This window comes from Coregonus lavaretus, assembly GCF_964263955.1.
Source record: "Coregonus lavaretus genome assembly, chromosome: 31".
Classification (NCBI taxonomy): domain Eukaryota; kingdom Metazoa; phylum Chordata; class Actinopteri; order Salmoniformes; family Salmonidae; genus Coregonus; species Coregonus lavaretus.
Genome location: NC_140018.1, coordinates 23723929 through 23751916, shown reverse-complemented (window position 1 = coordinate 23751916; position 27988 = coordinate 23723929). Strand labels below are relative to the sequence as shown.

Genomic DNA, 27988 nt, shown 5'->3' with positions numbered 1-27988 from the left:
TTTTTCTCCTCACTTAATGTTTGGTTGTTTACCATCATCCACCCCCTCAGGGAGAATGCAGTGGGAATCCACACATCTTCTGCTTTGTTTTGTTGTTGTTTTTTACAAGGGAGAGGATAGGATCTTAGTATTGTGGCTAGTTTGTTTGTTTGTTCATGTTCTCAGTCTCTGACAAAACGATTCCTCTGCTTTCCTCCCTCTCAGACATGGGGTAGATCCCAGCTCATCCCTGCCTTATGTAAATGACTTTGCGAAGGGAACACTGGGATGCTGGGAGCAGTTTATCACTCTGTGGCCTGCCACAGCCCACCCCCTCCTCTTCCACCTCCTCCCAGCTCAGTGGGCTCAGCTCTTAGGCACAATAAGGCAGACATATTAGAGGAAGCTGCTGAGGATCTGTAGTCTGAAGCAGGCCAGGGTCCTCAGTATGCTGAAAGAGGTAGCAGTGAGGATAGAGGGAGCCTGGCAGTCCTCGGCAGCTCAGCCCTCCCCTTCTGTCTGTCCGGTCCTGATTGCGCTCAGTACTAAGCCCTCCTGCTCCTGTGTGAATGGATGTCCTTGTCTGCCTCTACTTGTCTTTGGTCCAGCCGCAGCGGAGGCCCCTCTTCATCTTAGGCATCTTTCAACACCACATCTCTCTCTCTCTCTCTCTCTCTCTCTCTCTCTCTCTCTCTCTCTCTCTCTCTCTCTCTCTCTCTCTCTCTCTCTCTCTCTCTCTCTCAATTCAATTCAATAAATGCTTTATTGGCATGAATGGTGGTTGTCATTTTTGCCAAAGCAATGTAATAATGAAGTATTACAGAAATGAACAATATATTTGAGCAACAACATGAATAATTATAGAAAATGTAATAACATAAATAATCATACATGAAAAGAATACACCAAAAATAAAACAAAGAAGTAACAATTGAGACATTAAATCTACAGGGCTCATGTGTGTAAAATGGTGGGAACTGTCTCTTATAGTTAGGTCTACTGTCTTTGGATTGTCTCCTCAGCAGGCAGTTTAAGAAATCCTGCAATTCCTTTTTCAAATTTCATGGAGCAGTGGAGTAGGAAGGTGTTACAAAGTCTCTCTTCTCTATTGCCAAATAAAATAATATTGTATTTGTCATATGTGCCAAATATAACAGGTGTAGACTTCACCGTAAAATAAAAATATACAAAAATGGAAATAGTATCACAACAATGTACGAGGTAGTTGAGGTAATTGAGGTAATATGTACATGTAGGTAGGGGTAAAAGTGACTAGGCAATCAGGATAGATAATAAACAGAGTAGCTGCAGCGTACGTGTGTGTGTGTGTGTGTGTGTGTGTGTGTGTGTGTGTGTGTGTGTGTGTGCAAAATACAGTCTAGCATTAGAATGTACCTGAGGCCACCAAAATAGAGCTTGTTCGGGGGAGCCTGGCTGGCTACGTTTTCTATTTGGCTGGCTACTCCATGTGCTTGTGGAAAACACTGTGTCTCTGTGTCTGGAGTAAAGGTCATCTAGAGTTTTTTCGCCTCTAGTTGCACAGGTGACATGCTGGTAGAAATGAGGTAAGACTGATTTTCCTGCATTAAAATCACCAGCCACTAGGAGCGCCGCCTCTGGATGAGCATTTTCTTGTTTGCTTATGGCCCTATACAGCTGGTTGAGTGCGGTCTTAGTGCCAGCATCGGTTTGTGGTGGTAAAAAGACAGCTATGAAACATATAGATGAAAACTCTCTTGGTAAATAGTATGGTCTACAGCTTATCATGAGGTATTCTAACTCAGGCTAGCAGAACCTCAAGACTTCCTTAATATTAGATAGGGCCAGTCTATGGTGACTCAGTCTGTACATTGTTAATATCTTTCTTTGTTTGAAATATTAGATTTTGACGAGGTGTTGTGCTAATTTGATATCTCTGTTTAGAATTTGGTTACGTTGCAGTTTGTGAATAAATTACATTTAGTGTATGAATTAGGGATAGTTATTTATCTGGCCCTTCATTGGACACTGTGTTAACAAACCTCCAAACGAGCTTCAATGCCATACAACACTCCTTCAGTAGCCTCCAACTGCTCTTAAACACTAGTAAAACTAAATGCATGCTCTTCAATCGAACGCTGCTGGCACCCGCCCACCCGACTAGAATCACCACTCTCGACGGGTCTGACCTAGAGTATGTGGACAACTACAAATACCTAGGTGTCTGGTTAGACTGTAAACTCTCCTTCCAGACTCACATTAAGAATCTCCAATCCAAAGTTAAATCTAGAATCGGCTTCCTATTTCGCAACAAAGCCTCCTTCACTCATGCTGCCAAACATGCCCTCGTAAAACTGACTATCCTACCGATCCTTGACTTCGGCGATGTCATTTACAAAATAGCCTCCAACACTCTACTCAGCAAATTGGATGTAGTCTATCACAGTGCCATCCGTTTTGTCTCCAAAGCCCCATACACTACCCACCACTGTGACCTGTACGCTCTTGTTGGCTGGTCCTCACTACATGTTCGTCGTCAAACCCACTGGCTCCAGGCCATCTATAAATCACTGCTAGGCAAATCCCCGCCTTATCTTAGCTCATTGGTCACCATAGCAGCACCCACCCGTAGTCTGCGCTCCAGCAGGTATATCTCACTGGTCATTCCCAAAGCCAACACCTCCTTTGGCCGCCATTCCTTCCAGTTCTCTGCTGCCAATGACTGGAACGAATTGCAAAAATCTCTGAAGCTGGAGACTCTTATCTCCCTCACTAACTTTAAGCATCAGTTGTCAGAGCACCTTACCGATCACTGCACATGTACACAGCCCATCTGAAATTAGCCCACCCAACTACCTCATCCCTATATTGTTATTTATTTTGCTCTTTTGCACCCCAGTATCTCTATTTGCACATAATCTCTTGCACATCTATCATTCCAGTGTTAATACTAATTGTAATTATTTTGCACTATAGCCTATTTATTGCCTTACCTCCATAACTTGCTACATTTGCACACACTGTATATATATTTTCTGTTGTATTTTATGACCTTATGTTTTTTTTACCCCATATGTAACTCTGTGTTGTTGTTTTTATCACACTGCTTTGCTTTATCTTGGCCAGGTCGCAGTTGTAAATGAGAACTTGTTCTCAACTGGCTTACCTGGTTAAATAAAGGTGAAATAAAATAAAAAATAATAATAATATTTGTTTGAATTTAGATATTGATGGTTGAATTTAGCTGGTGCTTTTGGGCCAATTGCTCTAAAGGGTCACTCTCAGTGTTTCAGGGTTGTTTCTCCTAGGGTGAAATGGTATCTACTTTCCTGAGACCTGGACTTTTTCTGAAGGTCATTACTTTTTTTTTCCCATGTTAATGGATAGTGCCCAGTCCTTACAATACTGTTCTAGCAAGGACAGGCTTTGTTGTAGCCCCTGTTCTGTTGGTGGCAAGATTACTAAGTTATCGGCATATAACATAAAATGTATTTATTTGTCGTCAAGTGTGAGTCCCTGGAGATGTTGATCGTTCTAATATGTTAGCCAGTTCATTTATATAAATATTGAATAAGGTCACGCTCCTAATACAACTATGTCTCACTCGTCTGTTCTGACTAAAGAATTGTCTTCTTCTTTTGTTCCCCCAACACTAGGTTAAACAGCTTGAGAATAACCTCTCTCAGTTTAGGTCTGCTGTGTTTCAGCATCTCTGTTCGTATGCTGTCTGGCCCACAGGCTTTACTGCTCTTGAGGGCCTTTATTGTATAATTTAATTCAGACAATACAATAGGATTGTCCAGTTGGTTTTGTTTGTCATTTACTGTTAATTCAAATTATTTTAATTGTTCTATTATTGATGTTTGGGTGTAGTTAAGTAATTTGTCTTGGAAATTATAAAGTTTTTCAAGGTGTTGTTTCTAGATTATACCAACTTTGATTGGGAGGTCTTTCTTTTTAAGGGGTATCTACTTTCCATAATTCCCTAGAATTTGTATTGATTGCCTCCTCTATTTTGTCAAGCTCATTAGTCATATAGAAGGATTTATTCCTTTGTAATAACTTCTTATATTGGCTTAGGGCCTGTTGGTATATGAGACGTGTCTTATGGTTTACAGTGCCTCTGTGTTTTTGGTTTGACAAAAGTCTTAGTTGTCTTGCAGTGGGACATTAATTGTCAAACCATTTTTCCTTTGGAAGTTATATTTTTTTTGATGTTCCATTTTTCAGCTTTTATAGATTAGATTTTCTAGCCAGTTTTAGGAATATGTCAATCAATTTACAGGGGTTAACGTTCTCCGTCAATGCAACGGATTTCTGTCATGTGGTTTCTGGAGAGGTCGTTTTTGAGATCATATATTTGGGGGTGTGCACTGAAATGACATGCATTATTGTTGATGACTCTCCGATGTTCAGATGAAGGGAATTAAATAGTCTTTATACAACGGGTGGGTCTAATCCTGGATGCTGATTGGTTAAAACCACATTCCAGCCGGTGTCTATTCCACAAGTTACCACCAGCTAAAGCTATGATGTTGAAATGCCTATTTACTCTGTTCCATCTCACTGCACAATCCACTGTCTCATCAGCCCAGCCAGACTATTTATAAACTTGATCTCCACTGTAAAAACCATCTAGACGTTATTTCCCATTTCTTTTAGACTAGCAGTTGGTTTTCAATAGCGGAGATTTGTATAAACCTTTCTGTCTGTCTCTCTGACATTTGCAACATTGTTTCAATATTGAAATTTGATCTCCAGCTGTCCCATAGTAATGAACGTGTAGGGGTCGGGAGTCGGGACAAGACACACAGGCAGGCAGCTTTTCTCAGCCAGTCGAAATCATGAATCAGCATCATTTTTATGGATATATACAAAGAAATGTCAATAGAAACAGGTAAAACAAAACAATAATAATATGCCATTTAGCATATGCCATTTAACAAAATGCAGATGGTTTGCAGTCTTTCCAGCTTCAGTTTGAAGTGATTGTTTAGCTGTGTTGTTGGCTAGCTCCTCTGAACAACAGTGTCCTGAGGAGAGAGCACATTTTCTATGCCAGGTGAAATCGAACATCATTAGCTAACTGTTATGGATGTATCCAAATAAATGTCACTAGAAAACAGCTTAAACAAATGCAAATGTAGCTACTATCTCTCTCTATCACTCTGTCTGTCTTTCTCTATCTCTGTCTCTCTCTCTCTCTCTCTCTCAATATACATTTTTAGCCAGATGTAAAAATGTCCTGTTTTGACTAATTTAATAGTGGGTTAGGTCTGCTCTATACCAAATTAGCATACCCCCTGAGTCTCTTCCTTGTTTCACACCTGGTAGTTTCGTGAATGGGACTACCAGCTCTCTGTAACCTAGAGTGAAACCAGTGGGTCCATCTCCTCTATACCATGTTTCTTGTAGGATGTCTGTATTTCCAATTTCTTTGACGAAGTCTTGGTTCCTGCTCTTTAGGCCAAAGTCAGATGACCTCAGACCTTGTATATTCCAGGATGAGATAGTAAAAGCTTTGTGTTCCATAGTGTCTAGTGTTGTTTTCGTGTGGTTTAGGCTCGGACCATTACAGTAGGTAGGAGCAGAGCATGTTGAGCATCTGATACATACCGCTTAGGTCGCAGGATGGGGCTGTGTCTTTCTCTGTCTGTGTCTCTGTCTCTCTATCTGTCTCTTGTCTAGTTCTGGCATTTAGGTCTGTCTCTCTCTCTCTCTCTCTCTCTCACTCACACTCTCATACTGCCTGAAGAGTGCTTATAGACCATAATCTGAAAACGTTGTCGGATTGCAATGATCTTAAGCCACACATCTGGGCCCTGGTCAGTTGATAGGCTGTCAGAGGTTGAAGTGTCATTTTGGTCTTTATAGTAGATGAGGGAAAATGGTTGCTTCTCAGCTAAGGAGGCCAAGGCTATCAGCTCTAGTCTCAGATAGTTCCATTCCACTGCCTATATGTCAGAGCTGTCAATGGAACTCACTTGTGGCAGAGAAGTCCGTTTTCCTGTACCTGGTCTGACCTCTAAGTCTCCAGGTGTTTGAGTAGACAGACAGAAGGACACAAGATCTAGGTCTCTTCATTTGGGTTTGCTGCTGCCCCTCAGAATCTCTTTCTCTACTTTTCTCACATACTTTCTCTCTCTCTCTTTCACTATGGCATTTTTTTTATCCCGCTTTTACTTTACCTCCCACAAAATCCCCTTATCTCCCTCTTACCTTCTCCTTCTCTTTCCCTCTCTCCCTCTCTGCTGTCGACTCTTAGCTGTAATAAGTGCTGGGGCCCACAGTGCTGACTTAAGATAAATCCCTACAAATGACTGTGGTAATTGCCTTGAAGTGCCCTTTCACAATGTCTCCCCCTGCACCCGGGCCGTGATCTATTGTGGCTAGCCCCATTAATGTTGGCATAGCAGAGAGGCACAAACTATAAATGACACCTAGTTATCGTAAAGCACAGGTACGCCGTTCCACAAAAAAATACTTATTGGGGCGTAATGGGGGAATGGGGTTCTCTCGAGCTGCTTAATCGTTCATTAAGGAAAGGAGAAAGGTCTGAGTCGTCATTTTAGATGTTAGGTGAGAGATCTCATCTGGTCCTCTGTAGCTCAATTGGTAGAGCACGGCGCTTGTAACGCCAGTTTAGTGGGTTCGATCCCCGGGACCACCCATACGTAAAAATGTATGCGCACATGACTGTAAGTCGCTTTGGATAAAAGCGTCTGCTAAATGGCATATTATTATTATTATATTATTATAGATCTTCAGGCTCTCTTTGCTAATATAAAAAGCTGCACCTCAGCAGTACATTAAAGAAGGGGCCCAACCCCTGATCTCAAAGACTTCGGTGTTGTTACTTTTCAATCATCAGGAGAATCAGTCATGTCAGGGCCACCAGGTGAGTTCTCTCTCTGACACTGCCCAATCGATGGCTTAATCAATCTTTTTAGTGCTTAGGCACAGCAAAAAGCACCAGAGGACTCCTTTCCGAAGTCACAGTTTAGCTTTCAACTTTCAACAAGCAATGATTTCTCAATTGGTCTGAAAGTCCCAGTTCTGTCCAGAGGCCTGTTTGAATGGTTTTGTTGTCCTCAGTCTTTAGGGACTGCACTCTGGTAAACGGTGTGCTGGGATTCATTCCCTAATGCAATTTGTCCTCCTCTGTCCTGTGTGGTGTTTTGTGCAGCTTACCACAATTAGATCGGACAAAGCTGCTCTTTCCCAGCAATTAATTTCTCCGGCCCCTTTCAGGCTTTAGCTTGGTGAGCGCAGGATGGCATCTTAAGAGGGTTAGACCACTCTGTCTGATGAGCTGATGAGGGATCCAGTCTGGATACAATGCTGTTGTCTAGTCATCGTCATCCTCAGCAGAAGCCTGTGCTTACATCTGCAGGACTGTGTTCATACCAATGGAGATTGGAGACCTCATGGGGCTTTAAAATCAATAATAACATCACCACATCCCCCTGAATATCTATCTGATTTGATATTGTATTATATTATATTAATCCACAACGGCTAAGGTAGAAGCAGGTACAGTTAGTTCTCAGATCTAACCTATAAACTATGGTTCCACGGTGAAGTGAATTTCCATGGTTCAGTCCTGTTGTTGACCTGTGATGTGTGCTCCCTGGAGAGTCATGGCAAGGGATTGGAGATCCAACTACTTGGCCCATACCAGAGCCCCAAGTCCCTCCCTGGCACTGCCAGGCTTCATCCAGGTGTAGCTAGGCCATGGGGGGGTGGGGGTGGGGGGGGGGGGGGATCTATCGGAGGCGCCAGATTCCTGTCACAGACATGTGTCTTCACAGACACGTGGAGGAATTTGGGCTGTGTCCCGCGAGGCAGCCCAGTCACCCCTTGCACAGCACGGTAATTCATCTTATTTAGTGGCATGTCCAGCCTTCCTCCCCACAGCCCCAAAGCACAGGACCCGTTAGTCTGGCTCCCAGTGACAGGCACATAGCCCTGTTGTACACACACTCACACATACACACACACTTTCCCTCGCCCATTCTCTCTCTCTCTCTCTACTCTTTACTCTCTCGCTCTCCTCTCTCTCTCTCTCTCTCTCTCTCTCTCTCTCTCTCTCTCTCTCTCTCTCTCTCTCTCTCTCTCTCTCTCTCTCTCTCTCTCTCTCTCTCTCTCTCTCTCTCTCTCTCTCTCTCTCTCTCTACTCTCTTCTCTCTCTCTCTGTGTGTGTGTGTGTGCTCGGTGGCTATGTCCTTATTCCCTAGCTCTAAATGACTTGGTAGAGGACAAATATAATGGCTCATATTGCAGTAAGAGGGTGTGTACAAGTTGTCTGGTTTCACTACTTTCATCTCCCTATTTTCAGAACTACAACCACTTCTTCCTTCTTTGTTTCCTCTAACCTGAATCGTCCAAATGAGTCTTGCGTTATCCACATTCAGTGTCAGGAAACTCGCAAAAACCACTGTTGCTGTTTATATTCTATACAACATATGTCTGAGTTCTACTTCATAGCTGAGCTTCTCACATCAGTGATAAATCATTATCCAAACTCACTGGAGTGTGGATGGAATATGGTTGTCATCATCAATATTTGCTAATGTTATCTGCCATCCATCTCGCCTGGCCAGGTTGTTTGGTGGTGCAGATCATTTGATTGCTTAGTAAACCTTGTTGACAGTTTGCTTGATGACTCTAGGTGGTGCTGTAGTTAATTTATTCTCCAGCGTCCTGGCATTATTAAAGGCATTAATCACACAAATTAGATGAGATGTATGTACCGAGGATATCTCAATTTCCGACCTTTGTACAGTATATATGCCAACCCTGGTGAGATGGAATGATTTGTGGGTGTCCCCTACATACGTTGCGGGGGCTCCAGATTACTTTCATAATCTCCTCAGAAACTAGCTATAAATGTCCAATGTATTAAGACGGATCCTGGAGGCGACAGACTAACTCAGTGGTGAGAGAGAGAGAGGTAGACAGCCCACGCCTCATTGCAGAGGGGGGAGCAGCGGGCAGAAGGAACAGCCCTGTGGATTTAGTAGAACGGGTTAACAGGTGACCTTGTCCAGATGCTCCAAGGACACAGCGGGAGACATAGTGATTATTTGGTGGCTGACGCACACACTAGCTTTGTTGTTTGAGTACGGCACAAGTCTCAGCGGGCATCCGGTGAATGAAGTGATGGGTGAAAGGCATCAGAAACACAATGAGCTGAAAGCAACCTTGCCACTGTGATGTCATGTAGCACCGCCCCGTATCGACACGGCTCTCAAATGCCTCTTTTGAAAGTTGGCCAGCACCTGCCTTTAAGCCCCTACTCTTTATACATCCATCAACCTCCGCTTTTTGAAAATACCCAATTCAATTACTTTCAAGACACTGGCTCTATTGCTCTCCGACACCAATATTTGACAAGTTGCGGTTTTACCCTTTTCATTCGTGCTCTCTCAGAGCAGGCAGCTCATGGTGAGACATTCTCCACTATGGAGTGGCTGGTACCCAGGGGGCCATTCTCTAAAGCTGCTACCCTTTCTCCTTCATTATCTGACATAAGCCATTTTACTACTTCATAGAGGAGAGAGTATCTTTTCACATCAGTTGGATTAGCAGGAGGCTGTGTGGCGCAGGTCCCTGGACAGGCAGTGCTTCCACAAACAACACATTTCACTGCACCTATCCGGTGTATGTGACAATTCAAAAAAAAAAATATATATATTTAACCATATAAGTCAATTGAGAACCAATTCAAATTTACAATAACCACCTGGCCAAGAGGCATAACATTGCAACAGTGAACAGGACAACACACAATACCACAAAAAAAAACAAAAAAACACACTATACAGAGGAAAGGTAAAAATTCACCAAATATACAACAATAAGAAATATTCAGTGGGTTAGAGCAGAAAAGTCCAAGGCAACACAGCAGACTTAATAATCAGCAGGTACATTGATCAGATAGCAGCTCAGTCAATATGTTTTTGAAGGAGTGTGGTGGGATGAAAATGTCAAGTTTGAGGGTCTTTTGCAACTTGTTCCAGTGGGCGGAAAACTGGAATGAATGACGGCCAAAGGAATTGCGAGCTTTGGGAATGATCAGTGTGATATATCTACCAGAGCGCAGGTTGCTATTGGTAGTGGAGATGTTGAGGAGTGAGCTGAGGTAGATGAGGGACTAAATAAATAGTTACCAGTGGGTCTGGCATCGTATATGTAACAAGGGCCAGTTGACCAGGGTGGAAAGGTCACAGTGATGAGTGTTGAACTGGTAATAAAGTGGATGGCAGTGTGGTAAATTCCATCTAGTTTTCCGGGGCAAGCCTGTAAATTCCATCTAGTTTTCCGGGGCAAGCCTGTAAATTCCATCTAGTTTTCCGGGGCAAGCCTGTAAATTCCATCTAGTTTTCTGGGGCAAGCCTGTAAATTCCATCTAGTTTTCCGGGGCAAGCCTGGTAAATTCCATCGCCATAATCCAGGATTGGTAGGATGGTCATTTTTACAAGGGTGTACTTGGCAGAGTGGGTGAAGGATGGTTTGTTGCGGTACATGGAAGCAATTCTGGATTTAACTTTAGACTGAAGGTGGGTGATGTGGGTATGGAATGAGAGTGAGCACACCATCCATATACCAATAAAACGAATGTTTGGTAATTTTTGTATTGATGTTGCTTGGAGACGTCTCCGCGCATAACCAAGAAGAACACTCCCTCCTCCCTCAAAATGATGTTCTTCACAGCTGCTCACAACCTGCTCTGACGGCTCTATGTCACATTACAACTATACTGAACAAAAATATAAACATGTAAGGTGTTGGTCCCATTTTTCATGAGCTGAAACAAAAGATCCCAGAAATTGTCCATACGCACAAAAAGCGTATTTATCTCAAATTTTGTGCGCAAATTTGTTTACATGCCTGTTAGTGAGCATTTCTCCTTTGCCAAGATAATCCATCCACCTGACAGGTGTGGCATATCAAGAAGCTGATTAAACAGCATGATCATTACACAGGTGCACCTTGTGCTGGGGACAATGACAGGCCACTCTAAAATGTGCAGTTTTGTCACATAACATAATGCCACAGATGTCTCAAGTTTTGAGGGAGCGTGCAATTGGCATGCTGACTGCAGGATTGTCCACCAGAGCTTTTGCCAAGAATTGAATGTTAATATCTCTACCATAAGCTGCCTCCAAATTCATTTTAGATAATTTGGCAGTACGTCCAACCGGCCTCACAACCGCAGACCACGTATAACCATGCCAGCCCAGGACCTCCACATCCGGCTTCTTCAACTACGGGATCATCTGAGGAGGGGGAGGGGGGGTGCTGAAGAGGAGGGGGGGTGCTGAAGAGTATTTCTGTCTTTAATAGGGATTGTCTGGGCCTGGCTCCCCAGTGGGTGGACCTGGCTCCCAAGTGGGTGGGCCTATGCCCTCCCAGGCCCACATCCATGGTTGTGCCCCTGCCCAGTCATGTCAAATCCATAGATTAGGGCCTAATGAATTTATTTCAATTGACTGATTTCCTTCTATGAACTGTAACTCAGTAAAATCGTTGAAATTGTTGCATGTTGCGTTTATATTTTTGTTCAGTATAGTATAGGACATGAACATGTGCTGGTGTAGCGTTGATAGATACACAGATATGATCATGTCTACAGGTTTGTTGTCTCTGTTTGTTACAGTAGCTCTTGCGACTAAATTTAGCGCTGGATTTAGCTGTACCCAGAGCACTTTTCCTCAGAGCCGAAGTGTCTGCATGAAATTCAAATTATTGACTGGGGCATCTTCACTCCACACAGTGAGTGCATTCACAGAAACCTCTGGAGACTTCATAGGGAATGTATTTATTCTACATTAGTATTCCTATTTCCTACATTACAGAATCCTCTCAGGACTCAACACAGACGGTAAGATGTGTATGTGCCTTTCGTATCCTACCTGTCATTGTATATTTGTGTCATTGTATATGATTTCATCTAAAGCGCTGATGACATGGTGACATTTCCCTGTCCCTGATGTGATCTGAAGGGGTTGAAAGATATACAGTGCATTCGGAAAGTATTCAGACCCCTTGACTTTTTCCACATTTGTTACGTTACAGCCTTATTCTAAAATTGATTAAATAGTTTTTTCCCCCCTCATCAATCTACACACAATACCCCATAATGACAAAGCAAAAACAGTTTTTTAAAAATTTCTGCAAATGTATAAAAAGAAAAGAAAAGAAACGGAAATATCACATTTACATAAGTATTCAGACCCTTTACTCAGTACTTTGTTGAAGCACCTTTGGCAGCGATTACAGCCTCAAGTCTTCTTGGGTATGACGCCACAAGCTTGGTACACCTGTATTTGGGGAGTTTCTCCCATTCTTCTCTGCAAATCCTCTCAAGCTCTGTCAGGTTGGATGGGGAACGTCGCTGCACAGCTATATTCAGGTCTCTCCAGAGATGTTCGATCGGGATCAAGTCCGGGCTCTGGCTGGGCCACTCAAGGACATTCAGAGACTTGTCCCGAAGCCACTCCTGCGTTGTCTTGGCTGTGTGCTTAGGGCCGTTGTCCTGTTAGAAGGTGAACCTTCGCCCCAGTCTGAGATCCTGAGCGCTCTGGAGCAGGTTTCATCAAGGATCTCTCTGTACTTTGCGCCGTTCAACTTACCCTTGATCCTGACTAGTCTCCCAGTCCCTGCCGCTGAAAAACATCCCCACATCATGATGCTGACACTACTATGCTTCACCGTAGGGATGGTGCCAGGTTTCCTCCAGACGTGACGCTTGGCATTCAGGCCAAAGAGTTCAATCTTGGTTTAATCAGACCAGAGAATCTTGTTTCTCATGGTCTGAGAGTCCTTTAGGTGCCTTGACCGTAAGGTGCTACAGAGGGTAGCACCTTACCAGCCGGACTATTATTTTGACCCCCCCCCCCCCTTTGTTTTTACATTGCTGCTACTCGCTGTTTATTATCTATGCATAGTCACTTTACAAATTACCTCGACTAACCTGTACCCCAGCACATTGACTCGGTACCGGGTATATAGCCTCGTTATTGTTATGTAATTTTCTTGTGTTACTTTTTGATGTTATTGCATTTTTTTTTATTGCATTTTTTTTACTTTAGTTTATTTAGTAAATATTTTCTTAACTCTTATTTCTTGAACTGCATTGTTGGTTAAGGGCTTGTAAGTAAGCATTTCACAGTAAGGTCTACACCTGTTGTATTCGGTGCATGTGACAAATAACATTTTATTTGAAATCATGTCCAATCAATTGAATTTAACACAGGTGGACTCCAATCAAATTGTAGAAACATCTCAAGGATGATCAGGAAACAGGATGCACCTGAGCTCAATTTCGAGTCTCATAGCAAAGGGTCTGAATACTTATGTAAATAAGGTATTTCTGTTTTATATTTATTGTTTTCGCTTTGTCATTATGGGGAATGGTGTGTAGATTGAGGGACATTTTTTATTAAATCCATTTTAGAATAAGGCTGTAACTTAACAACATGTGGAGAAAGGGTGGGAGGGAGGGTGGGAGGGAGGGAGGGAGGGAGGTGGTGTGAGGGAGGGAGGGAGGGAGGCGGTGTGAGGGAGGGAGGTGGTGTGAGGGTGGGAGGGAGGGAGGGAGGGAGGGAGGTGGTGTGAGGGTGGGAGGGAGGTGGTGTGATGGTGGGAGGGAGGGAGGGAGGCGGTGTGATGGTGGGAGGGAGGGAGGCGGTGTGAGGGTGGGAGGTGGTGTGAGGGTGGGAGGTGGTGTGAGGGTTGTAGGGAGGGAGGTGGTGTGAGGGTGGGAGGTGGTGTGAGGGTGGGAGGGAGGGAGGCGGTGTGAGGGTGGGAGGTGGTGGGAGGGAGGGAGGTGGTGTGAGGGAAGGAGGGAGGGAGGCGGTGGGAGGGTGGGAGGGAGGGAGGCAGTGTGAGGGTGGGAGGGAGGGAGGTGGTGGGAGGGAGGGAGGCGGTGTGAGGGTGGGAGGTGGTGGGAGGGAGGGAGGGAGGGAGGGGGGCGGTGGAGGTGGTGTGAGGGTGGGAGGTGGTGTGAGGGTGGGGGGAGGGAGGTGTTGTGAGGGTGGGAGGGAGGGAGGCGGTGTGAGGGTGGGAGGTGGTGGGAGGTGGTGTGAGGGTGGGAGGGAGGGAGGTGGTGGGAGGTGGTGTGAGGGTGGGAGGGAGGGAGGTGGTGTGAGGGCAGGAGGGAGGGAGGCGGTGTGAGGGAGGGAGGTGGTGTGAGGGCAGGAGGGAGGGAGGCGGTGTGAGGGAGGGAGGTGGTGTGAGGGCAGGAGGGAGGGAGGCGGTGTGAGGGAGGGAGGTGGTGTGAGGCAGCACAGCGTTGAAGAGCTGAGTGCAGTGGAGGATGGGAAGGAAGGCCTCAGACCCACCACGCTCTGCTCGGCTCTTATCTGATTAGCTTTTATCAGCCTGCTGCAGGATGTGGTCCTAAACACACTTCGCTCTGTCTCCCTCTTCCTGTCTCTCTGTCGCTCTATCTCTCTCCCTCACTCCCTCTCTCCCCCTCCCCCTCTCTCACAAACCAGGAAACAGCCTCTCCTTTCCTACTCTCTAACAGGAAGCAGGGCAACGTTGCATGTGAGATAAAAGGCCCATGTGACAGGAAGAGCTCTATGGCCATTGTCCATGGATCAGTGCCTTGTCACCACCTCTCAGACATCAGACAGGATTGACAGAAAGACAGGGAGAGATTGTTTTGCTGATAAATCTCTCTCCTCTCTCTCTGTTTGGTAGGTGTTCAGGAAGAAGGCCATACAACTGGGAGAGAAGCTGTTGCCTGCATTCAAAACACCCACAGGCATCCCCTGGGCCCTCCTAAACCTGAAGAGGTGAGTCCTGCACTGATACAGCACCTTTCTGTCGGTCTGTCTGTCTGTCTGTTTATATACACACTGTACAGTCCGCCCACGGCTTCAAATATATCACTCACTATTCCCAATACTGGAGCATCACTCAAATCAGAAGAGGTCAATACCTTGACCCTGCACCTGTACAGACATAGCATACACTGTACACCCACTAGGCAGCTTGAAATAGCTCACTCACTCCTCCCTTGCATCACTCGTCCTTGTACTCTATTCACAGGAGTAAAGACCAAAAGCCTTCAATGATTTCACTCTCCCTCCCTTTCCCTCGGTTACGTTAACTACACAGACTATTGCAAATACTTCTCTCTCTCCACAGCTTTGAAGTATTCTCTGCTGTGGGTTGATAGCATCGTTGTTGGCACATGAACGCAGTTGTTTTGCGAAGTGGGGTCTCTGCTTGCTTTATTCTGTCCCCATAACCACAGAAGTGAGGAATGGTGTCTGTGTTGATTGATAAGCCAGTGTTTTGACTACAATTGTCTGGACCTTGACATACATATTTTGTTATGATGCTCTTGCAAACCGAGCCTGCCGCTAGATTGTTATTCTATCTGCACCTTACTCTGAATGGCCTCTGCCCAGCATCTAGGCTACAGAGTCTATAGCTGCCATGGCTCCCTCCCTGCTCCAGACAGAAACCACTTCAGAACAATACAGCCCTGAGTCTGACCAGGTTTGGCCTGGCTAACCAATCCAAAGTGATCGTCTTTCTTGAGCAGCCCTCCATGGGAGTCTTGTTCCCTTCCCTTCCCTTCATCCCTCTCCTTGCCCTTATGGTAGCCCCCCTGAGCTGAGGGGTGAGTCTAGCCACCCACATCGCTCAGAACAGGGAGAGGGAGGGAGAGAGGGGGGTGGTAGAGAGGGACAGGGGGCGAGAGAGAGAGAGTTGTGATGGAGTCTGGAGGACAGAGGGTACTCTCGAGGGGCAAACCTGTTGGATGATTTTTATTGGGTTTGGAAATTGTTTTTCTACAGACGCTAAACAACTTGCTGCACGGTGGGTAAAAGCAGCAGGGGGCCTCAAGTGTGAAGGAAGAGGGGGATAAAGGAGGGAGGAAGAGGAAGGAGGGGGGCGTGTAACACCAGTGGCTGGTCTCAGCCATGAGAATAAACAGCCTCTCTGTTAAGTCCTGTCTGCTTCAGTCTCCTGCAGCCAGCGTAGCGTGCTCTGCCCCATCAGTCCAAGGCCTGAGAGAGTCCTTATTTACACACTCACACACAACCCTTCCCGCTCACTGCACAACCATTGCCACAACCAAGAACAGGGAGAGAGATTTTTGTCAGGGTCGAATCCACATAGCTCATCCTTCAAGAAATATCACAGAAACTGAACATGTGGGTGGCTTGGTAGCATTATTACTGTACCAAATGAAATAAATGTCTTTAGCTTGATATGTAATATGTTATCTTTTCTCACATACCTCCACACTCTGTAATGTTTTTAATAGCCAGGAGGGAGAACCCTGTCTCACTTCAGTAAAAAGCTCAAGTCAACCGCCATGTGAATGCATTCTTTTCACATTTTTCCCCAGTGAGACAACAGCCCAGTTTGTCAGATATTCATTAAAACCCAGGTTGTCATGGAGATGGCTGTGCGGGTCGGTGTAACAAATTAATTTCTCCCCGCGAAAGAAAGGGCTTTCTGCACACATCATCACATGGTGGTTGGAGGTAGAGCAGAGGACTGCCCACGCCTGGCCCTCACCCCACCACGGGCCCCCAGGGGCCTCAACAGATTGGTGTCAATGATGAATTTACCGCGCCACTGAACCATAGCTGGGCTAGCTTATTTAGAGCCCACCAGACCTCGACCACAGATGTCATTTCTGATATGGTGATGGTAAGGCATAGGAGCAAAAAGCTGAATTGCTTTTTGATATGGGAAAAAGGAATAGGCTTCCCTTAGTATGCAAGTTAATGTAGAGCCTGGCATATGTATATGATTGCTGTCTAGAGACTATAACAAGCAGATCAGCATCAGTTGGGAGCAACATCCACTTAATAGTGAGCTGTGTTAAGAGAGACACAGCAGCTCTCCCACTCATTCTCTCTCGTTAATGTGATGACTAACAAGACGAACGCTGTGTGCTGTCAAAAGCCTCTTGGCAGGTTTTGTTTGTGACTCATTTTCTTGTTGGAGGTTATGTCTGGCCAGCCCTCTTCCCTGTGTTTTTCATCTGAACATTTTGTTGGTGCTTGTTTCTAAGAAAGCTCTTAAGAGGGAGAAGTGGTCCCTTTGGGGAATTCTGAATCTAAACTCACTGTTCTCTCCTTGCAGATAGAAAGAGAGGATTGATATTGATCAACAACATTACTTCTCGTTTCATCTGTGTTTGTGTTAATGTGTGTACGTGGATGAGTCTGTGGTCCTCTGTAGCTCAGTTGGTAAAGCATGGCACTTGCAAAGCCAGGATAGTGGGTTCGATTTCCGGGACCACCCCTATCCTTAAAATGTATAGAGGGGTTGGTTGTGTGCAACTATGAGCAAAACAGACAGGGTTGGCTTAGATTGTTGACATGTAAAATATATTTAGTCTCCAATGTTTATTGAAAACATAAATACATTTGCACAATGAGCACTTGTTGTCTCTCAAATACAGTACATCGTTACAGTTGTTGGTTAGCTAGCTAGCAAATTTTAGCCATATTAGTATTGACATGAAATCAGTCGAAACACCTCAAAACAAGACATGGTGTCAAGAACAAGATCAAATTAGCTGAAACGAGTCACTTACGATTCCCCACATGGCAGTTTCTTGTCATTGTCGGTAACCAACTGGCCATCCTGAATCACAACAACTCAGACTTCTGCCCCATTTCAGCGTGCGCATCGTTTTCGTGACGTTGTCAGCTAACCCATCTATGCACACATTAATGTCAGTTGCTTTGGATAAACGTCTGCTAAATGGCATAAACATGTATTTATTTTTAAGCCTGTCTATTATTATTTATTTATTTTTACAGATGGTTCTTCACCTTTCTTCCCCTCTTACGAAAGTACAAGGGCTCGTAACCAGGCTACTGCAATGAGCTGTTAAATACATGTATTTGACCCGTGAATTGTCGACAGCAACAGCGTAACCCAATTCAAAGATGACAGCCATTTTACCTGTAATGAAAGGAGGAAAGATTGGGCTATTTTGGAATCTGCACTTTGTCCTACTTTAAGTGGAGGGACACGCTCTCACCCACTTACATCAGATGGGTTAGAACCAGTAACCCAATTTCAGACAGCCACAGGCAGTTTTCCTGTACACTCCTCAGAGAACAGTTAAAGTTAAGCCAAGTGACTTTGAATGTTTTAGAAGACCATTCCCAAGATTTTTAACACTGATAAGTTTTCAAACTTTACATCCTAGTTTACATCCTTTTGTGCTTAGCAGAGGCGGGAGTAACATAATGTTGCAGTCATAGCAGATAATTTGTGCTCAACAGTTATGTAGGCCTTAGTCTATTTTGTAGAAAATATGTTTCAAAAACAGAGTATCTGTAGAGGGAGATTCCTACACCTGTAAGCCTATTGACCTGAGACCAACCCTCCTGGCCTCCAGCCCTTTCTAAAGAGGATGACGGCTATATGTAGACCCGCTCTACATCATCAGTCCTCACATAAGAGAGAGAACTTCACCTCCAATAACAGTCATTAACTGCTGGAGTAGGTAGCATGCCCTGGCTACGGAGAGCAGTGACACATTAGAGCTGCCACTCTATAAGTGGTTTAATGAGGAGGTGGGTCGGATACAGAGGCTTTTAAAGGCTACTACTTCCAATCCATGCACATCCAGCATTTGAAGGGATGGTAGGAACCAGGGCTAATGGGAGAGCAAGAAAACGATTGATTTGAGACACAACGTAGGATCGGCGGCAATTGATGCTAGTTCCTACTTCACAGGAGGGTCGTTTAAAAATATATATTTTTCAGAAATGCCTTCTTGAACATATGAACTTTAATGTGCCTTAATGACAAACTTGTATGGTATCCATAAATATGAATAGAACATTTCAATTATGAGCCTAGTTTAGCCAAGGAGAAAGCACTAAGCTATATAGGGAGAAAGACAGGGTCGTTCCTGGCTAGCCATGATTGGCTGAGATAATGGAGGGGTTGACAATGCTGACGTTTGGCCATGCGTTTACATGTGAATTCTTAAAGAGATGGGTGGGGCTTAAGAGGGTGTGAACGATGCTGAATGGGCGTAAACAAAGAAGCACTCTCTAGCAACTGTGGAAATCTCATAAAAATGTTCAAGGGCATTTTCTCCTACTTGTCTCCTAAGTGGGATAACAAGTTTATCAAGTTTATCAGCAGCACAACTTTCCCAAAAAGCAAATCACTTACATTTTACATAAGCCCCCATACAGAAATCTGGTTACATTTACTCTGACCACTGTGCTACAGCCTTGACACAGACTGAGCCAGAACTGATCTTTGGCACTGGGGGTACCCCAAGGGATCATGGTCAAAGCATGCTCCATCCCTTTCTCACTCTCTCACTCTCTCTCCAGGTCCATAGACCCTTACCTCTATCCTTGTTTTCCTCTCTTCCTCATCCTCCCTTCTGTGGACCTCCAGATGAACCTAGCCATGCATTTCACTGTGAGTATGGACTGGGTCAAAGCTCTCATGGATCATTAAATGAGGCCATTTATTGTTGGTAATTGACCCCCCAAAAATGTATGATTGAGTCATCCTAGTGTGCATGGCTATCGTGCTGAGAGAAGTCCTCTTAAGGTCACAGATGGAGGAATCAGGATGGTCCTCCAATGAGTTAGAGAGTCCCTGGCACACAGGCTTGCCACCTCATTAGCTGCTAATTGATTATGTGACCCAGGAACAACATCTGATTAGCTTCATCTCTTCTGTTCTCTCCGTTCTCTACTTGTTTGTCTCCCTTTCTTTTCATCCGTCTGCAGGGGAGGAAATGTATTTGTTTTTGAAAAAAGTTTTTTCATCTGGTGGTTTACATTCAAATCAAATAATCGTACCACTAGAATAATCAAAGAAAACAATGCCAGGGCGATTAGATCATTTAATTAGCCATTTGAAACATAACTGATTGTGTTTTTACTTCTGTGAAACACTACAAAAATGTATTAAACCTTTCATCAAAGAGGCAATGGTAAAATATTTGTGCTAGCTACATGACTAGATTCCTTTATGTGAAATCAAACACTGCATCTTAATTCTTCCCTTGAAACGTTTGCATCTGCGATTTTCTCCTGAAGGGCAAATGGAACAGACATTACTTTCATGATACATGATACAGTTTCAAAACCATTGTAGGGTTCTGAGTTTGTGAATGCTTGAATCCTAATCAATTATTTATTTACATCGTGATGGAAGAGGTCGTGCTCAGACGAATACCTTGCCAAACCTAAGTTTTACATCTCCTCATATACAGTCAACTTCTACACAACATGTACATTCTCATTGGTCAGTACAGAAACATCAGGTCAGTTACATATTCACTTTGTGACTTGATCACATAGCTTCTAGATAATAATGAAGGTCATGTATGCATTGGGACATCTTATCTTCTTAGTTTTCCATGAGCAGTGCAAAGAGGCTCATACCTTTCCGAGAACAGTTAACTAGCACACGCAAGAACATACTACTGTTTGATGTGTTCGAAAATATATTAGAGGGAGAAGCATGTTTTAGCCATGTAACATAAATACACATATAGTAAAACAGTTCCCATCACCATTGAAGCCGTGGAATTGAAACACTGTACTCTGTGAGCCTGCTAATGTTTGGGGAGATGAGGGAGACTAGTGGAGCGGAGGACATTTCCACTCTCATTGAGGAGTTGACAGTGATGCGATTACAACTGGTGTCTGCAGGAGGGTTGCAAAGGGAGGATACATTACTGGAAACGTTCTAAGTTTACCAGTAAACTACCAGAATTTCTTCAAATATTTTATGTAATCTATCACAAGACATCTAGTGACCCTTTTTGGTACTTCAGATTATCACAGGTGTCTGTAACTGTACTGTCTATTTCACTGGCCACGTTGGTGGGTGGTCAGGGCTCCACAGTGCGAGCATTTCACTCGCATTTGTGAATAAAAATAGTAATGTAAAATAAATACTGCAGCAGCTGTTTTCAAAGTATTTCTGCTGTTTTGTTTCATATCTGGTAAATTCATTGCATAAAGTCAAAGAACTACGAATCCTATAGCCTATCTCACCTAATTTTTAGAAGTGCTGCACGCAGGCATAAATATTGGTCTAATTTACTTGAAACGAAAGTCTTCTGAAGTGAGACTTTGTCCTTGTGTTTCTTTGCTATTTACATTGTTTTGTTCACAAGCTAGGTTGTTTTTCAATGTTTTAGTTTCAACTGCTAGGGAAGAGATGAAGACGCTGCTACTAGTCAGACTCTCTCACAATTTCACAGGCACAAACATGACTCAGTTGCGTTACCACGGTAACCTCCCGCCCTTAAAGGGGCAGGTGAAGGTTTTTGTCTCTCTGATATTTTGGTTGAAAGACTCAGGTCACAAAAAATTAAATTAAATGAAGCAATATACCACATTACTTGTTACTAGTAATACATGTATTGTTTTAGAAACATTACAAAGCATGCTTGTCCGTTTTTGTCAGGGTTTTTGTGTGTGTAATTTTGGCAAAGATATGTATATTTTTGAATCTACCTGCCACAGTGGCTGGAAGACCAACAAATTAGTTCTAGGCCCAGACCATTCCAACACAGAAAATATGATTTTTAACATACTTAATTACCAATTTGTGGAAGAAAAACTATTTCACTCATATTGTAAGACATTATAGGTCATATTTCATAGAAATCTGGCAACACTGAGCAGTTACATTAAAACATTATTTTTTTGTCTCTGCGGCCAAGAGGAAGGCCTCAAATTTTGGTCGGACACATTAACATGGACTCAGAACATCCAATTTCATTGTTTCTCTATGAAATGTTTTAATTTTGAGAGTGAAAAACCAAAACAATCTAAAACCAGGAAAAATATAACTGAGAAAACATAATTTGAGAAAATATAAAACATAATTTTGGGAGACAATCACAGGTTTTATAGGGCCCCCCTTAGTTGTTTATTAACCATTATTTTACCAGGTATATTGACAGAAAACATAGTGCACTACTTTCTCTTGTACACTAAAGACCTGGGGAAGAGTTGCAGGTGAAAGGAGAAGAGAAGAATGTGCCTATTTGAAAGCTAGAAAAAAAATGAGTAACTTTTCTGTTAATTACCCAAATTACTGAAGGTTCCGGTAACTTCGGTAAATTACCGGTAGCTTTACAACCCCAGTCTGCAGGTGTACCAGACAGACAGATGGACAGAAAGACACTCTCTCAGCTTGTCTGGAGAGGATCAGAGGAGGCCTTTCAATGCACTGGAGAAAGTAGCAGCACCTCACAGTAGCCCCCTAACCCTCAGCCTCAGCAGCTCTCTAATAGACTCTAAGCTTCGTCCCTAACTCCAAACCCCTTTGGACTGTCCATTACTAACCTCACATAAAATTGTGTCAGTGTGACTTAGAGTTTCCCTAATATCAACAGTCCATGAAGTGAGACCCAAGTTCAAAAAAGTTATACGGACTTCCTTTGGATCTCCAGTCTAAAGTTCTACAGAGGAAGATGTCTCTCATGAATAAACATCTAACTTCTTATTATTTCATTATTAATGCTAGCTCTCAGGTGGGACTGACGTGCGCTCTTCTTTAGCGTCTTTGTATTGCTTCGCACACCACCTGGCACGCCACGCCACTCAGGCATCCTTTGAAGGTGGAGGACTAAGATAACATTTTCTCCAGTCAGTCTCTTCCTCCTTTCTTCCTTCCTTTCTCTTCCCCTCCACTCTTCTCTTCCTCCCGGACTGCCAGAGAGTGCGCTGGCCGATGAACCCTGCCACTGAATCAGTGCTTCCCCTCTCAGTCCGACACTATGAAATATTTCCTCAGAATCCATTTCCTTGGGCTTATCTCCTCTCCGCACCCCCTCCCATCTCCTTTTATTAGTACCATAAGCAAGATAAAGGATTCCCAAATCAAATGTTCAGTTTAACTTGACTTAACCTACCTAAATTCAATTAAATGGGAAATTGTTAGAGGAGGGTGTTTGGTTAGGGACACACGGCTGTGTGTGTGTGTGTGTGTGTGTGTGTGTGTGTGTGTGTTTGCGCATGTTCGTGCGTGTGTGTGTGTGTGTGTCTGTGTCCAGCATTATCACACATGGCACAGTGTCACTGATGTTATATTCATGTTTGTTATCTGGCCAGAGCCAAACTAGGCTATATTTTATTCAAGATAAGCTTTCTCAAGATAGCATGTTCCTAGTGCAACATGACTTGTTTTCATTACCCTGGTATGGATCCTTCGGGGGGATGATCGTTGTGAATTTGCCCTTCCAGAGATGGAGACAAGAAGAGCAATTTGAAAGACGTTGCCTTATCATTTCAACACAGGCAAAGCCAGTGTAATGGCATATTTTGGGAGCTAGTGGCACAACACCAATAAAATCATAGCAACATTTTGAAATTGTTGCATGTTGCGTTAATATTTTTGTTCAGTATATTATTTATTTCCCCGGTTAGGAATATAGAGTCAAATATAATCGAAGGCCGCTGCTGTGAGTAATCTTTTTTTATCCATTCAAGCTAGTGGGGTGGTGAAAACCAGCACAGCAGGGGTAATGTGAATCACCCCCACGGCCCACTCCTTATGAAGCAAATTGCTGCATTGCTCTTTTTGTACATTGACTGTACCTTGCTGTGCATTGTGTAATGTAAGCATACAATAGCATACGGAACAGGTTGATTTGTTTTTCTCCGAAGGTTAACCATGATTATATATCTGGCATTAAATTGCAGTTGACTCATTATTTCATGTGGTCAGAATAACCTCATTGGTAATATGCCTGTCTTTGGAGCATACTTATGTGTTCAATACACTGAGTATACAAAACAAAACATGCTCTTTCCATGACATAGACTAACCAGGTGAATACAAGTGAAAGCTATGATCCCTTATTGATGTCACTTGTTAAATCCACTCCAATCAGTGTAGATGAAGGAGAGGACACAGGTTGAATTTGAAGACAAAATATTTAAGTGCCTTTGAACGGGGTATGGTAGTAGGTGCCAGGCGCACCAATTTGTGTCAAGAACTGTAACGCTGCTGGGTTTTTCAGACTCAACAGTTTCCCGTGTGTATCAAGAATGGTCCACCACCCAAAGGACATCCAGCCAACTTGACACAACTGTGGAAAGCATTGGAGTCAACATGGACCAGCATCCCTGAGGAATGCTTTCGACAGACACCTTGTAAAGTCCCTACCTTGACGAATTAAGGCTGTTCTGAGGGCAAAAGTGGGGTGTAACTCAATATTAGGAAGGTGTTCCTAATGTTTGGTATACTCAATGTGTACTCCAGGAGTATAGCAACGTGGTCTGGTGTCACATCATTTTAAATTCAACCAGTTGAATATGGCCTGATTTAACATGTCCAATAAAACCATTTAATTTTTTTATTTTTAGATAAATAATCTTTGTACCCTATCCTTTTTCAAAAGACGGCCCCCCAAAAAACTGGCTCATCCTCATCACTAGTCCCATTTACCCCACCAAACCCATAGCAGCAGTGCTGTCAGCAACAGTGCTGTCAGTAGCATCCCTGCTTACGCCTGGCAGATTGCTTATTTATTTCACCAAATGACGTGATGGACAGGTGCAGAGAAGTGGAGCGAAACAAAGCCATTCGTTTTTGTAACATATGGAATGTGCCGCAGACCACGTGTAACCACGGTAACCCAGGACCTCCACATCCAGCTTCTTCAACAAAACCGAAGAATTTCTGCACAGACTATCAGAAACCGTCTCAGGGAAGCTCATCTGCGTGCTTGTCGTCCTTATCAGGGTCTTGACCTGACTGCAGTTCGGCGTCGTAACCGACTTCAGTGGGTAAATACTCACGTTCGATGGCTACTGGCACGCTGGAGAAGTGGGCTCTTCACGAATGAATCCCGGTTTCAACTGTACTGGGCAGATGGCGTGCATGGCGTCACGTGGGTGAGCGCTTTGCTGATGTCAACGTTGTAAACAGAGTGCCCTATGGTTGCGGTGGGGTTATGGTATGGGCAAGCATAAGCTACGGACAACGAACACAATTGCATTTTATCGATGGCAATTTCAATGCACATAGTACCGTGACGAGATCCTGAGGCCCATTGTTGTGCCATTCATCCGCCGCCATCCCCTCATGTTTCAGCATTTCATAATGCACGGCCCCATGTTGCAAGGATCTGTACACAATTCCTGAAAGCTGAAAATGTCCCAGTTCCTTCATGGCCTGCATACTGACCAGACATGTCACCCATTGAGCATGTTTGGGATGCTCTGGATCAACGTGTACGACAGCGTGTTCCAGTTCTCGACAATATCCAGCAACTGCACAGCCATTGAAGAGGAGTGGGACAACATTCCACAGGCCACAATCAACAGCCTGATCAACTCTATGCGAAGGAGATGTCGCGCTGCATGAGGCAAATGGTGGTCACACCAGATACTGACTGGTTTTCTGATCCACGCCCCTTCTTATTCTTTTAAGGTATCTGTGACCAACAGATGCATATCTGTATTCCTAGTCATGTGAAATCCATAGATTAGGGCCTAATGAATATATTTCAATTGACTGATTTCCTTATATGAACTTTGAAATTGTTGCATGTTGCGTTTTATATTTTTGTTCAGTGTATATAAAAATCAAGTGTCTGCCTCCCGTAGATGTAATTCACTGTAAACGGTTTGATCACAGGGCCCTGGTGTGCTGCTACTCTGTTTACTATTTATGGATAGTCACTTTAACTCTACCCAAATGTACATATAACCTCAATTACCTCGACTAGCCGGTGCCCCCGCACATTGACTCTGTACCGGTACCCCCCTGTATATAGCCTTCCCACTGCTATTTTATTTTACTGCTGCTCTTTAGCTATTTGCTTTTATTTTTTTTATCAACACTTTTTTATTCTACATTTTTCTTTAAAAAACTGCATTGTTGGTTATGGGCTTGTAAGTAAGCATTTCACTGTAAGGTCTACACCTGTTGTATTCGGCGCATGTGGCAAATCAAATTTGATTTGATTTGATTTGCTCTCATCAGTAGGTGGTGATTCAGTAAGACCGGTTCTATATTGGTACCGTAGAGTAGACGTCATGTCGTTAGCTGCACTTCAACGCTTTTCAATGGAGCATTTGTATTCCGGGAACAGAGAGCAGGTCCAGCAAGGCCTGATGTATTAGCTCTCATAATAAAAAATGAGTCTCCCTCCTCAGAGAATAATAGCTCCATTTGATGTATCTTTTAGAATTCCCCTTTTCCCTCTTATAAAATGGCAAGCAGGAAACTACTCTCTGATCTAGTTGAACTTTTAGTTAAAGCGGATGTCATCACACAAAGTTAAAGCCAACTCTCTTTTTTTCCCTCCGTCTTGATATGAAATATGGCAGCTTTAGCAGATGTACTCTTTGCGGTTCACTCTCAGGCTGTGCAATCAATCCCGAGAATCTGGGGAAAGTGGTTTGATTAATAAGCCTAGATTCCGAGTGGCCCAATTAGAGAAGCCATTGAGGTTTTTCACACTGACACACAGGAGCACCGCTTCATCTAGTGTTGGCCGTCCCTCAAATATGAATTACAGCAGCCGTTTTTAGCTCTGGCCTGATGAAACCAGGATAGCCTGAAGTTGATAGTTGATGGTGAGAGGATTGGTGCCACTGGGCCAAAGGGAGGGGTTCAGAGATTACGTCAGACTCGGATGTATGTAAGCTATTACACATTACCTGTAATTGGATTGGCAGACGTGGTTGTTTTGGAAAACATCTCCATTAAAGGATCACGTTCATACTTGTGCAACACGATAAGCAACATTAACCTTAATCTTAACCTTATCTGAGTATCCCCAAAACAAAATGCCTCCTGAGGGGCTGGGGGGGGGGGCTGCTGCAGCCCCTGTGAAAGAGCCACTGGAGTAGCTGTCTAGTCCTGACGGAGACCCTCCCTCTGTGCTAGATCTCCAGCAGCAAGGCGCTCTCCCAGGACACTACTCTAGGGCACTACCAGACGAACTCCTGGCGCTAGTCTCCTACAATGATCCCCAAATACCCCACCCGGCCTCCTCAGCCCCCCAGGACATGGAAGGCTGGCGTGATTTAAGGAATTTAATTAAGCCCTTAACTGCGGATCTATAGCTCCCCTTTCGCCCTGTGCGAGGAAGAGTAAGAGATATGGAGAGGAGATCAGGTTTGGAACTAAGAGCTAACAACAGGAAGCAGTAAGCCAAAGCTCCAGTATCCTTTCTGTGTGCACGCTGCCCAGATACAAAAGCATTGGCATCTAACTGGAGTGAAGTGGAGTGTATCACAGAGCTACTGTTAGTTCATTGTCCAGCAGGCTGTTTGTGTTCTCTCAAGGTCCTGTCAGCCACTACGTCATGTACTCAGAGCTGCACATTTGTTAGTGCCAGCCTGCGTCTCTCTTTCTTTCCCATAAGAGGAATGGGTAAATGCCACTGAACTGGACTGTAGCCTACCCAGTGGGAGAGGAAGATGGATAGTTTAGTTGTTTCAAGAGAGAGGGGTAGTAGAGGTCCCTCCCTGTAATGTAAATGTGGCATTTGAACCCCACTCATCCTCAACCCTGTCCCTTTAGGTTTAGCCGTGTGCTTGTTTTGGGCTCCCCTGTGCTCCCTGTTGTGATTCTTCCTGGGGATTTAGCTCTCATCAGAGGGCTTAGGAAGGGATTTGACACATAGACCACGGATGGATGGTAATATGTTCATATGTCTGCCGTGAGGGGAAGGAGGGAGACAGTCAGGGATATATAAGGAGGGAGAGAGACCAACAGAGAGGGAGAGAGGGAGGGAGAGAGACCAACAGAGAGGGAGACCAACCGAGAGAGCGGGAGGGAGGCAGACCAACAGAGACTGAGAGGGCGGGAGAGAGACCAACAGAGACTGAGTGGGAGGGAGAGAGCGAGGGAGACGGCAACTAAGGGAGGAAGGAAGAAAGAGAGACCAACTGAGGGAGGGAGTTGGGCGGATCCATTTCAGGCGCTCAGTGGGAGAGCACAGTGCAGTCCAGATTAAATTAAAAAAGTTCAGGTTAAATGCAGCTCTTAAGGTGTCCGCATGCTTCCCAGCCGA

General features: G+C 44.1%; 1 protein-coding gene across 1 annotated transcript in view; it reads left to right on the top strand.

Moving 5' to 3' along the window:
- Positions 1–27988, top strand: part of LOC311107003 (mannosyl-oligosaccharide 1,2-alpha-mannosidase IA-like) — a 189230-nt gene that overhangs the window by 133504 nt on the left and 27738 nt on the right. Inside the window, exon 5 of the mRNA XM_084149450.1 lies at positions 14671–14765. Coding sequence (XP_084005576.1) covers positions 14671–14765 — 95 coding nt within the window. The remainder of the gene's footprint in view (positions 1–14670; positions 14766–27988) is intronic.